A 12,922-nucleotide genomic window follows, 5' to 3' on the forward strand; every position below is an offset into this window, starting at 1 on the left:
ACACACATATTGTTTTTACAAAAACAAAAGCAAAAAACAACAACAGCAAAGAAACTACTGCTTCTCTGAAGTAACTTTAAAAAATTGTCAATTCATATTGCCTAAAAGGATATTACTTTGTGATGATTAAGATTCTTGAAGATTATCTAAGCAGACTTAAGATTAATAAAATGAATCCATTTGGAGCTCCTTTTCTAAAAAGTCAGAATAAATCTTTAGCTTTTAGGAGGAGACATCCTTAGGTGGCGTACCGGCTGCAGTCTTCCTCCCGGTGATGCACTCGGACAGCTTCCTGGAGGGTACTCTCACTTTCACGTAAGCAGTGTAGTGGCCTCCTCTCATGGAGCCGCTGTGCTCCACTATACCGTAGAGACCGTAGAGAACCTTCTCGCCCACACTTATATTCTTCCAAACAGAGAAAAGGGTAACATTTAGTCAAACAGCTCATGAAAAAGTAAAAACACATAAGAAAGATGTATTCTTGAACCATATTGAGATCCTCTGTGCTTGCTAACAGACAAAATGCCCTCTATGGAATGGCATTATGAAAACAAAACAAAGAGGGGGACTACCAAACCCAAGTGTACCCAGTCCTCTCTGCTCTGCTCACAACTGCCTCACATAGAGAACAATGACAGAGGTCATCATCAAATTCTACATTATGGTGAAATACAAGAAAGAGTCCAAAAGAAGGAAGAAGAAACCATACTTTAACATAGTATAAGCATCATCAATTTGCTTGCATATTAATTAATGTAATTATTGTATTGATCTTTAAAATGAATTGAATGCTAATTCACTTTAAAAATCATATGCATATGACAACAGGAAATATGAACACTAACTGTATAAACGACATGTTAAATGACACTGTGGCTGGGTTAACATTAGAGAAGAGGCCAGAAACATCTAGCTCAGTACATGTGTGATGTCTTGAGTTCAACTGCCATCCCCACCCACCAAAAAAAGCAATCCATAGTAGAAAGGACATGGTGGTTATGTGTTGTACAAGCCTACAATCCCGGTGCTTGAGCGGCTGAGGCTGAGGGCTCGTGAGTTCAGGACCAGTCTGGGCAAGATCTTATCTCAAGAGAAAAACACACAAAACAAAACCAGAAAAGGAACACAGTACTTATTGTAGTTTAGGCATCTATAATGAAATTATACTTTCTTCAAAGCACTTACAGAGGACAGCATAGACAAGCATGTGGGTGGGTGGGGGGACAAGACTGACCACAGACCTGACACTGTAGGAATGGAGGATGGAAGTTCATTGCACTGTTCTGTCCACAGTATGCTAAGTATGTCAGTAATTCTTTACAATAGGTGCTTTCAAAAACACATTGTTCTTAAAACCTAAACACTGAGCTTTCGAAGCCTCCTTCCTACTGCTGAATTATCTGTTACTCCTAAGAATGATGAATGTTAGTAACTGACGGAGCTGGTGTTCCACATCTAATAAATTATATTCACCAGAAAGCTGCACTCACTTAGTCAACATGCTAGATTCAGCGCAGTCAGTAACCTGTGACACCACAAAACTGGCCCTGAGGCCAGTAATCATGAGCATGACATTCACCTCCCTATATCTATCTTCCTCAATAAAATGTTCATCAATTCTGCCCACACACGTCTTACATGTAAGTATCTGCAAGCAATTATGAACCTTGTTAGGAAGGCATCAGCAATTTAGGCCTATTCTACTCCGTTAACAACTACATGGCTATCAGTATTTGTGAAATAGCATAAAAATAACTCAGTAGTGTGTTTATTTGCAAAACATACAGACCTTCACAAATGCTAAAACTATAATCATTATTTGGCTTCCTCAGAGGCACAGGAAGGCATAAAGCCAACATATCACCTGCTCCTAACTAAGAGTGTGCAGCTCTGATGGTTGGCGTCCATGCCTAACACCTTACTCATCTTCCAAAGACCAAAAGTCACATCTGATGTACTAACACGCCACAATTACTCATTCAAGAAGAGAACTTTATTTAAACAAAACCAAAAGCATGGTCTAATAAACAATAGCAAATTAATTAAATCCCTTAATATCTCATACCTTACAGGTAGCCGCACAGAACGGTGCCAAGTCAAGGGTAAGCGGAAAGTCTACATGTCTGTTTACTTTACGAAGACTCAAGCCAGCCTTAAAGAGACAAAACAAAAAAAAAGTACAAATTAAGTATAAAGTATATGTTAATTAAAACCAAAAGAAGAATTCTAAAAGATATTTTCATAGATCTAAATTTTCATAGATCAACTACCTTCTCTGTAGTTTTACAACAATTAATGGAAAAAAATTAATTTAATGTGCTAAAAGCTAATCCACTGGTATATACTGTCATAGAAATGTAGTCAACAAAGGGTTAAAGATATCTAACGCAATGACTTGTTAAAAATGAACTTGAATGTAGGCAACCTCATCTAGGTCACAACAGAAAATGGGTACAAAGAGATCTTATTAGGTACTTCTTGTTTCTAAAACTCAATAATATTTACTAAGTATGAGAGACTTGGAGCATCTTAAAGTTTTTTCAATAAAAGTAAATGGTATGCATACATCTGTCAAATGAACTTTTATGATCTTAAGAAAATTCTACTTATGTTTTTACTTTAGTTCCCAAAGATAACCTTGAAAAAAATGTATGTTTTCCATCATGTGATGATAACAAAAAGTAACTGAGGGCTGGTGAGATGATTCAGCAGGGAGAGGTATTTATTGCGCAAGCCTTAAGACCCAGGCTGGATACCTAAAATCCACGGTGGAAGGAGAAAACCATCTCTCAAAAGTTGTTCTCTCACCTACACACACACAGACACAGACACACACAGACACAGACACACACACGTACACACACAGACACACACACAGACACACACAGAGACACACAGAGACACACAGAGACACATACACACACGCAAATACACACACACATACACACATACACATACACACACAGACATACACACAGACACACACACACACACAAACGGTAATAAAAACAAAAGGATGAGAAGATACTTAAATGGGAATGGTATACACAGACAAATCCGATGCTACCTTTCACACAGGGCTTTCTTGATATCACTGCATACCAATCACATACTTTCACTGTATTTCTCACAGTTGATTTCTGGGTTTTCTTTATAAAAACATTTTAGTCACAATATACCAATGAACTAATGTTGTCCACGTGACCTGTGAACATGTATGTGTTCCTTCACGTGGGTGCACTTGTTCACAAGTGCAGACATGAGTGCATGTACTGGGGATGTGTGTGTATATATGGAGGCTAGGGGACAACTGCTAGCGTCATTGTTTGGATGTCACTCTGCAGGTATCATCATTTGGTTCCCGAGATGGAGTCTATTCCTGGCCTTCAATTCCCCAATTAGACTATGCGGGCTGATCAGCCTGTGACTACCTCCCCTCACGTGACACATTTCAAGCATAAACCATGAACAGGTTTTTGGTTTTGTTTTTAACACGTATCTAGGACCAAACTCAGGTGCTTCTGCTTATATGTCAGGCTCTTCATCAGCTAAGCCATCTCCCCAGGCCCCAGGTGATCATGAAGAGTCACATGAGAGCGGACATGAAATTACAAGATCATCTACAGGAACAACTATCCACCCTACATTGGCTTTCTTTGCCTTCGTTTTCATCGGGTGACATTTGTAAGTATCCAATGCCAGCAATAGGATTATTCAGACCGGTGCGTTCTCCCAGTCACACTGAGACTGTTTAGAACTACTTTATAGAAAAGCTTCTATAGAGGCCTAGAGGATGAATCCTCTTCTGGGTGATAATTCTAAGGAAGTAGCTTTATGTATGCAGTCATTTGCACTTTGTTTTTCTTTTAACAGAATGATTCTCCTCTAGTCATTGAAATGTAAGTCAGATGCCCTATACACTAGATGCTAAACCCTCCATCTGGTTTGATCTGTAAGAGAAACGGCTATGCTGGGTATACCTCTATTTCAGTGCTGCAAGTTCTTAGAACTGAGATTAGGGAAGTATCTTTACTTAAAAAAAAATTGCTCTATTTACAACATCACCTGATATAAATTACTGACTTTCTAGGCAGTGTTACCAGTGCAAACTCCCACTGTTGGCACATGTGCATGTCTAGGTCTTCTGTATCTTTGTTAAATTGCACAGTTACAAAAGGAAATCTCATTTATATATTGGATTTGCTTGGGAAGACGGGCCTATTTTGTAGTGTACTCGACTTTGTTTCCCTCTTCAGAAGCTCTCACCCCTTCCTCTTTTGGAGCCCACACTTTCCTTCTGAGACGGTAAGAGGAGTCTGCATAGTCACACATTCAGTCAGTTGGCATGTCTTTGACAATGACCTCTAGTCAGCTGAGGTTTGCGTTTAAGTGTGTGTATAGTTCTGAAAGACAGCTCTAAAGTTACTATAGAAAAACATGACTTCAGAGATACAAAGAAACAAAGTTGGATATTACTCATCTCCATCACTTGCAACCCTTGGGAACAAGACCAGGGCTTTGTTGAGGTTACATTCAGCTTCAGAATAAGAAGGGACTGAAGTATTCATAAATAATTCCTTTAAAGTACACAAGCCCCCCCCCCCTTTTGAGTTGGTTAAACAAGGACGCAAGGACCAAATACAAAACAAATTAGTTTCTGCATCTGGCATGCCCTTCCTTTTTCATAGTTGGTGGAGACGCACCTTCACCAGGTATCCAGATGAGATGAGATACCACAGCTCTCTACCACGTTCCCATAAAATGTGTTATGGAGAATCATGAGCTTTTATGATTGTTTTGGTTTCTGTGTTTGTTGTTGTTGTTTAGGGTCTCACTATGCACTTCTGGCTGTACTTGAACTCACAATGATTTCCCCTTGCCCATCCCCCAAGTGCTTTACTAACCACTTTACCAACTGAGCTATGAGCTATTTTTCTAGCTCTCAATTACTAATGTTATTTTAAAGTACAAAACAAACAAACAAAAAACTCTTTTCAAAAAGAGATCTATATTTATTTCTTCTTCCAGAGAAGTTAAAAAGTTATTATTATTGTTATTTATTTATTTTTTTCTTTTAAAGAGCAGTTAGGGATGGTGACACAGGTCTTTAGGAAAGGTTTTTAATCCAGCTGCTTAGGAGGTCTGAGCAAGATTACAATGTCAAGGTCTTTCCAGGCTACGCAGAAAATTCTAGACCAGCTTGGGCAACTTCCCAAGCTCCTGTCTCTTAAATTTAAAAGAGAAAAGAAAAACAGGGCAAGAGTTGTCAGTGGCAGAGCACCTGTTTAGCAAACAGAAAATCCTGTTTAAACCAAACACCAAGAAGAAAGAAAAACCCCATTGAACAAGCTCCAAAGTTACAATCATAAACAGTTACAGAAAGGCCATCTTTTCTTTAACACTAAAGGCATCTGGGTTGAAGCCTTGTGTGTAGGGCCTCCTTCCTTCCTTTGCTTAGTCTCTAGTCAGCACTGGCCAGCTCAAACACCATCACGGGAGCTCAAAAGCTGTGTGGGCTTTGCCTTTTTGCTCCTTGTAATTCTTCTTAGTAACATTTAGTCTCCATTAAGATCGCTTCTCGGCCTTTTGGCTAAGATCAAGTGTAGTCTCCATTAAGACATACTTGTGACCACACACTACCACTTAAATCTTTCAATATTAGTCAAGCTTCCCCCTCACCAGGACAAGAAATCTCACATAATTCTCTTAATTCCAGGAAACACTTTCTAAAGCTTCACAGTCTCTCAGAGGACTTAGGAGGCTACGGACATATCATGAACCTCATTATAGTGTTGCTAAATGGCCTCTTACCTGGTGGAATCTTTTCAGGTGAAGGATTAGGATAGCAGGAACGGCAGATATGAGTAGCTGCTTCCTGGCATTAGTATAAACTCCTCCTGCCTTCTTTTCTGAATAACATATAACAGAGTTACTTGTAAAATTTCATTGACTATATTACTTATAACATGGTAGGCATTTATAAAAACCTATTTATATAGTATTACATCATGTTTTGGGGTGTTTTGCAGGGGAAGGAGAAGTTAGGGGACCAAGATTTCTCTGTGTACCTCTGGCTGTCCTGGAACTCAGTCTGTAGACCAGGCTGGCCTCAAACTCACAGATCTGCCTGTCTTTGCCTCCATGTGCCAGGACTAAAAGTATGACCCACCACACTTGCTAAACCATGTTTTAAATATATTAAAATATTAAAGAAACTTTTTAAATGTATGTTGGGGGGCACACAGGTAATGCACATTGTGCACATGCATGTGGAGGCCGGAAGTTGACAGTGCACACACAGCTTTCATAATCGCTTTTCCACCTTGGGTTTTTCCTTTGTTTCGTTTTGTTTTTTATGCTAGGGCCTCACCACGTGGCAAGGAGCTCACTATGTTGACCACAAGATGCATCTGCCTCTCCCTGCCTGTTATCTACTAAGCCCTCTCCCCAGCCCAAGCAACAGTGCAGCCACCAAAAATAGTCTTTGCATTCACTGATGGTAGCGAAATTCATCAGGTGAGAATTCTCATCTTTCTCTAATCAAGCAAGCACTAGATTCATGGCATAAGTATATTTAAGAACTTCAATACATATACTGGACTTATGAGAACTAGGGGAGATTTGTGGAGGCAGTAATTTCAAATCCTACTAGCGATTCAACCATAAGTTTTAGGGATATTTCAGAAAGGTTTTAAACAGCTAGATCCCTCAGATTTGATTGCAAATGGGTTTGCAGTTTCAAGACAGAGAAGTGTACTTCTTGCTCTCCATTTACTGCAATCTCTCCTGGGAATCTACTCTGCCCAGCCAGTGTCCTGAATTCAGAGACCCAAGTAGAACAAGGCCTGTGCCAAGAGGCCCAAGGCACCCAGGAACTTGGGGTCACCCATTAAGGAACTGTAAAGCCCGAGTTACCTCCAATCCATCAGCAACACAGAAAGCAGGCAATGAGCTGTTTACCTGCAGAGCTGGTTTCTTTGTGGCACTTCCTTCTCTTTTCAGTACAGTCCTCACAGAGCAGCTTATTGTTGCCCATTAATAACTCCATGGATGTGAACTGGTAGAGACAGGACTGGACTGAGCATTCTTTAGAAGTAGTTACATAACTCTGAGAAAGAGTCTGAAAAGCATTTTGGGCACTGTGAAGCCTCGTATGTTTTCCCTCTGAAAAACACAAATTATTTGGGACATTTAGTGGCTGTTTTTCCCTGTGGAAATCTCTATTGCCAGTTACAGTGCCGCTCAAATGAAGTTCAGCAATCGCTTCCGCCATTTCCTCCTCGCCACCGTGCGTCTCCTTGGCGTGTGGCAATTCACTTGCCAGTGGGAGGTGTGGGTGCTGCTCCGCGTGCCCGCAGGAATCACCCCTGGACCGGAGCAGCACAGACTGCTTGGAAGTGTTCTCGGGCTCCGAAGCCTCGCTGTCGGCATCCACACTGCTCTCTAGGCTGGCGTCTCTCTCGCTGCCGTCAGTGAGGCTCTCATTCAGCGACGCCTCAGTGCTGAGGGTGCTGGCAGGCGGGCTGGCTTCCAAGCTGTCATTCTTCGGGTGTGTAACAACAGTTTTCTCTTCTTCAGATGGCCATTTTCTTAAATGTTTTCTGTCATGACTTAGTTGGTTCTGTAAGTTGACAATATTTTTCAGAGAAAAGAATCTTGTGATCTTATTGGAAACAAATGCCACTAAAGTCCTACTTAGCTGCCCGCAGTTATTTAGTAAATACTCCTCTCACAGCCATCTACCTAAATGAGAATCAACTTGCTCTGATTTGAAGGTAAACTGTTGCCTGGGACTCTAACAGTGGCTACCTGTAAGGAGAGCCCAGGCCTGCTATAGGACAGGGATCCGAGGGAGACTTAAACCCATCAGACACAAAGGAGCTATTCACTGCTATCACTGTGCTTGGTCTAGTAAAGAACACATAGTAAATGGCTAATAATAAATTATAAACTTCAGGATAACATCCACCAAGTCGAGCTGGGCATGGTGGCACATGCCTTTACTCCCAGCACTCAAGAGGAAGAGGCAGGAGGATTTCTGTGAGGACAGCCAGGGATATGTCGAAACCCTGCCTCACAAAACCAAAACAAACAGGTGATGAAGTAGAATGACATCTAATCTAGCCAGTTTTAGGCCTGCTGACCTTGTGTTATCTGTGTTTTGTGGTAACATAGTGAGGCCTTGCCTCAAAATAAGCAAGCAAACAATAAACAAGGGGGAAAAACCCCACATTCCTTACTTAACCTACTTAAGACCTTGTTTCTGCAACTGTAATCTATAACATTTTTTAGGCATATTTCTTTTCTTGTTTTTTATTTTGTTTGTTTTGGTTTTGTTTTGGTTTTAGTTTTTTGAGACAAGGTTTCTATGTGTAACCCTGGCTGTCCTGGAACTTGCTCTGGAGACCAGGCTGAGATCCACCTGTTAGGCATATTTCTTAGTTTTTAACTTGACTCAATATAATTGGTGTACAGAACTGAAAATAGTGAGCACAACACGGTCAAGAACCCAAATGTCGATAAGAAGTCCTGTTACTACAGGGAAAATACAAGTGCCATAGAAACATACAGGACGACCTAATCTGAGATTAAGGGGATTGGAGGATTCATCAGATACAGAGCAAAACAAGAGAGCCCCAGCAGTGGGCACACCGGGCTCAAAGGCCTATAGGTGAAGAGAGGGGACAGAAGCTCTGGAGGTCCTGCAGGAAAAGACAGTGTGGGGAGAAGGTACACATAGTGGAGGTCAGGTTGATTTCTATTTTAACAGAACAATAACAGCCAGAAATATCTCTAGAGAAATAATGTATCTATAAAATACTTCAATAGCAATATGGAGAGATTGTAAAAATTGCATGCCCCTACTTAATACATAAAAGTCAGTAACTCTCTCTCACTCCCCACCCAGCACTGTGCCCCCATTTTGTTTATGGTTTCATAGACAGCTCTTGCTATAGTCCAGCTCGGACCAGAACTGCTCTGAAGCTTAGCTTGGGATCCTACTCCAGCCTCCTGGGCTCTAGAAACACATGCCTGTACCTCCGAACCCGGCTACAAGTTGTCTTGCTGAAAATTAAACAGTCAAAGCTAACATTTCCCTCTAGCTTTCATTAGAGGGAGTAATGGAAAGAGAAGAACTTGTAAGAGCCACGGGAACTCAAGAACAAAGTAAACTATTGTTCAATATAGGAAATTATTGCCAAAAGAACCACATTTCTTCAGTAAGTAAGTAAGAGCAGAAATCTGTAGATTATAAGGAGATATAAAAAGTGTGCTAATTGCCTTCTGGTTTCTGTCTGTGGCTGGACCTGATCCTGTGCCACAGTGCTCCATACCTAAATACAGCCTGGAGAGTGCTGGTCTCCCAGGACTGCGGACACACCTAAGACCAACACTTCTGCTCAGAGGCGCCCGCCTGAACCCTCAGGACACAGGAATGGACGAGCAGCCTGGGACAGGATCCTTCCGGTTTCTGTCTGCACTCTGAACTGACCCTGTGCCACAGCTCTTGTCATACCCAAACTCCTCCCAGAGAGAACTGGTCTCCCAGAAGTGCTGACAACCTGGCTTACAGGAGGTACAAGTCACAGTCAGAGGTAGCAAGACCAACTAACACCACAGATAACCAAATGGCAAGAGGCAAGGGCAAGAACATTAGCAACAGAAACCAAGGCTATTTGGCATCATCAGAACCCAGTTCTCCCACCAGAGAGCCCTGGATACCCCAACACACCAGAAAAGCAGGGCTCAGATTTAAAGTCACACCTCATTAAGATAATAGAGGGCTTTAAGAAGGATATAAATAACCCCCTTTTAAAAATACAGGAGAACACAGGTAAACAGCTAGAAACGCTTAAAGAGGAAATGTAAAAATCCCTTAAAGAATTACAGGAAAACACAATCAAACAGGTGAAGGAATTGAACAAAACCATCCAGAATCTAAAAATGGAAGTAGAAACAATAAAGAAAACCCAAAGGGAGACAACTCTAGAGACAGAAATCCTGGGAAGAAATCTAGATGCAAGCATCAGCAACAGAATACAAGAGATAGATGAGAGAATCTCAGGTGCAGAAGATACCATAGAAAACATTGACACAACAGTCAAAGAAAATGCAAAATGCAAAAAGCTCCTAACCCAAAACATCCAGGAAATCCAGGACACAATGAGAAGACCAAACCTAAGGATCATAGGTATAGAAGAGAGTGAAGATTCCCAACTGAAAGGGCCAGTAATATCTACAACAAAATTATAGAAGGAAACTTCCTTAACTTAAAGAAAGAGATTCCCATGAACATACGAGAAGCCTACAGAACTCCAAATAGACTGGACCAGAAAAGAAATTCTTCCCATCACATTATAATCAAAACACCAAACATACTAAACAAAGAAAGAATATTAAAAGCAGTAAGGGAGAAAGATCAAGAAACATATAAAGGCAGACCTATCAGAATTACAACCAGACTTCTCAACAAAGACTATGAAAGCTAGAAGATCCTGGGCAGATGTCATACAGACCCCAAGAGAACCACAAATACCAGCCTAGGCTACTATACCCAGCAAAACTCTCAATTAACATAGATGGAGAAACCAAGATACTCCATGACAAAAACAAATTTACACAATATCTTTCCACAAATCCAGACCTACAAAGGATAATAGATGGAAAACACCAACACAAGGAGGGAAACTACACCCTAGAAAAAGCAAGAAAGTAATCTTTTTTCAACAAATCCAAAAGAAGACAGTCATACAAACATAATTCTACCTATAACAACAAAAATAACAGGAGGGAATAATCACTATTCCTTAATATCTCTTAACATCAATGGACTCAATTTGCCAATAAAAAGACATAGTCGAACAGACTGGCTACATAAACAGGACCCAGGATTTTGCCTCATATAGGAATCCTATCTCCGGGACAAAGACAGACACTACCTCAGAGTAAAGGCTTGGAAAACAATTTTCCAAGCAAATGGTCCCAAGAAACAAGCTGGAGGACCCATTCTAATATCGAATAAAATTGACTTTCAACTAAAAGTTATCAAAAAAAAAAATGTAAGAAAGGACACCTCATACTCATCAAAGGTAAAATCTACCAAGATGAACAATTCTAAATATCTATGCTCTAAATGGAAGGGCAGCCACATTCATAAAAGAAACTTTACTAAAACTCAAAGCATACATCTCACCTCACACAATAATAGTGGGAGACTTCAACAGCCCACTGTCAGCAATGGACAGATCATGGTAACACAAACTAAATAGACACACAGTGAAACTAACAGAAGTTATAAACCACATGGATTTAACAGATAACTATAGAACATTTCATCCTAAAACAAAAGGATATACCTTCTTCTAAGCACCTCATGGTACCTTCTCCAAAACTGACCATATAATTGGTCACAAAACAGGCCTCAACAGATACAAGAAGATTGAAATAATCCCATGCACCCTATCACATTACCACAGATTAAGGCTGGTCTTCAATAACAACAAAAATGGAAAGCACACATATACATGGAAGTCGAACAACACTCTCAATGATAACCTGTTCAAACAAGGGATAAAGAAATTAAAAACTTTTTATAGTTTAATAAAAATGAAGCTACAACATATCCAAACTCATGGGACACACTGAGAGCAGTGCTGAGAGGAAACCTCATAGCTGTGAGTGCCTCCACAAATATAATGGAGAGAGCATACACTAGCAGCCTGACAGCACAGCTGTAAGCTCTAGAACAAAAAGAAGCAAATTCACCCAAGAGGAGTAGATGGAAGGAAATAATCAAACTCGGGGCTGAAATCAACCAAGTATAAACAAAAAGAACTGTTCAAAGAATCAACAAAACCAGGAGCTGGTTCTCTGAGAAAAATCAACCTTTAGCCAGACTAACCAGAAGGCACAGAGACAGTATCCTAATTAACAAAATCAAATGAAAAGGGAGACATAACAACAGAAAATGAGGAAACTCAAAAAAAATCATCAGATCCTACTACAAAAGCCTATAATCAACACAACTGGAAAATCTGGATGAAAAAACCCAAATGTTGTGAAGTTTGTGCACTTAACCCATTTTGTTAATCCATTTATCTTTCCATGCCCTTGCTTGCTCCCACCTTCAGGACTCTGTGGACACAGATGTGCAAATGCCCTTTAGAGACACAGCTTTCAAGTGGGGGAAGATGTGAAGCTGGCGAATCATGTGCTGGTTATATTTTCAACTTCTGAGGAACCACCACACTCTCTTCTTCAGAACAAGATTGTATATACATACTAATAGTATACAAAGGTTGCAAGATCTTCCCATCTTCAGCAGCATTTTTAGGGGGAATAGCCATCTCAAAAGTGTGTTAAAATGTTTAATTTTAGCTTTAATGTTGCTTTGTTTTAGCCATTGTTTATTAATCTTCAACTACATATTAAGTGTTTTCTACCAATGGCTCTGATTGGAGAGAACTGAGATGGAGAGATGTGTCCTAGGACATTAGGTGACGGCTGAGACTTGAGTCAATGCCGTATCTCTGGGCTGTGTGCGCTAAGTAATAATGCTTCTTCAGACTCAGTGCCCCTGCCTTGTTTTGGGCTTCCATCTTATTCCTTATACCATTTTGGATTTTTTTTTTCTTTTTGACACTAGGAAATATGAGCACTGATCTCAGAGCTAGGATGATGATGACAATGATTCTAGGCACGAGCACTGTATGGAACAACACATGTAGATTCTGTTCTTTTCCATTTTACACACTGAACCTGTTTAGTGAGTGCTGATATAATGTGTTTCATATGATGTTGGGCAATCAGTGGGATATATTATTGTTTTGTTTCCAGTCTAGATAATGTTTTGATCTGCATAGTGATGCTGTGCAAATAATTTGAGTGATAAATCATTGAAAATACTTTAAAAAAAGGGGGG

The 12,922-nt window shown here is 40.3% G+C and overlaps 1 protein-coding gene and 1 pseudogene across 5 annotated transcripts in view; one reads left to right on the forward strand and one right to left on the reverse strand.

The window, feature by feature from the left end:
- Usp45 (ubiquitin specific peptidase 45) overlaps nucleotides 1–12,922 on the reverse strand; it is a 68,005-nt gene that overhangs the window by 4,150 nt on the left and 50,933 nt on the right. For 4 of the 5 annotated variants that reach the window (XM_021160939.3, XM_029475890.2, XM_029475891.2 and 1 more), the window contains 4 exons: nucleotides 6,961–7,621; nucleotides 5,812–5,909; nucleotides 2,066–2,152; nucleotides 252–405 (listed from right to left, as the gene is read on the reverse strand). In XM_021160939.3, the coding sequence (XP_021016598.1) occupies nucleotides 252–405; nucleotides 2,066–2,152; nucleotides 5,812–5,909; nucleotides 6,961–7,621 (1,000 nt within the window). Of the gene's footprint in view, nucleotides 1–251; nucleotides 406–2,059; nucleotides 2,153–5,811; nucleotides 5,910–6,960; nucleotides 7,622–12,922 lie in introns of those variants that run through there. The other variant, XM_085839457.1, reaches the window with a different exon arrangement.
- On the forward strand, nucleotides 5,571–5,724 carry LOC147004399 (U2 spliceosomal RNA; annotated as a pseudogene).

The sequence above is a fragment of the Mus caroli genome, unplaced genomic scaffold (genome assembly GCF_978045245.1).
Source record: "Mus caroli unplaced genomic scaffold, Mus_caroli_1 scaffold_6, whole genome shotgun sequence".
Taxonomy (NCBI): Eukaryota; Metazoa; Chordata; class Mammalia; order Rodentia; family Muridae; genus Mus; species Mus caroli.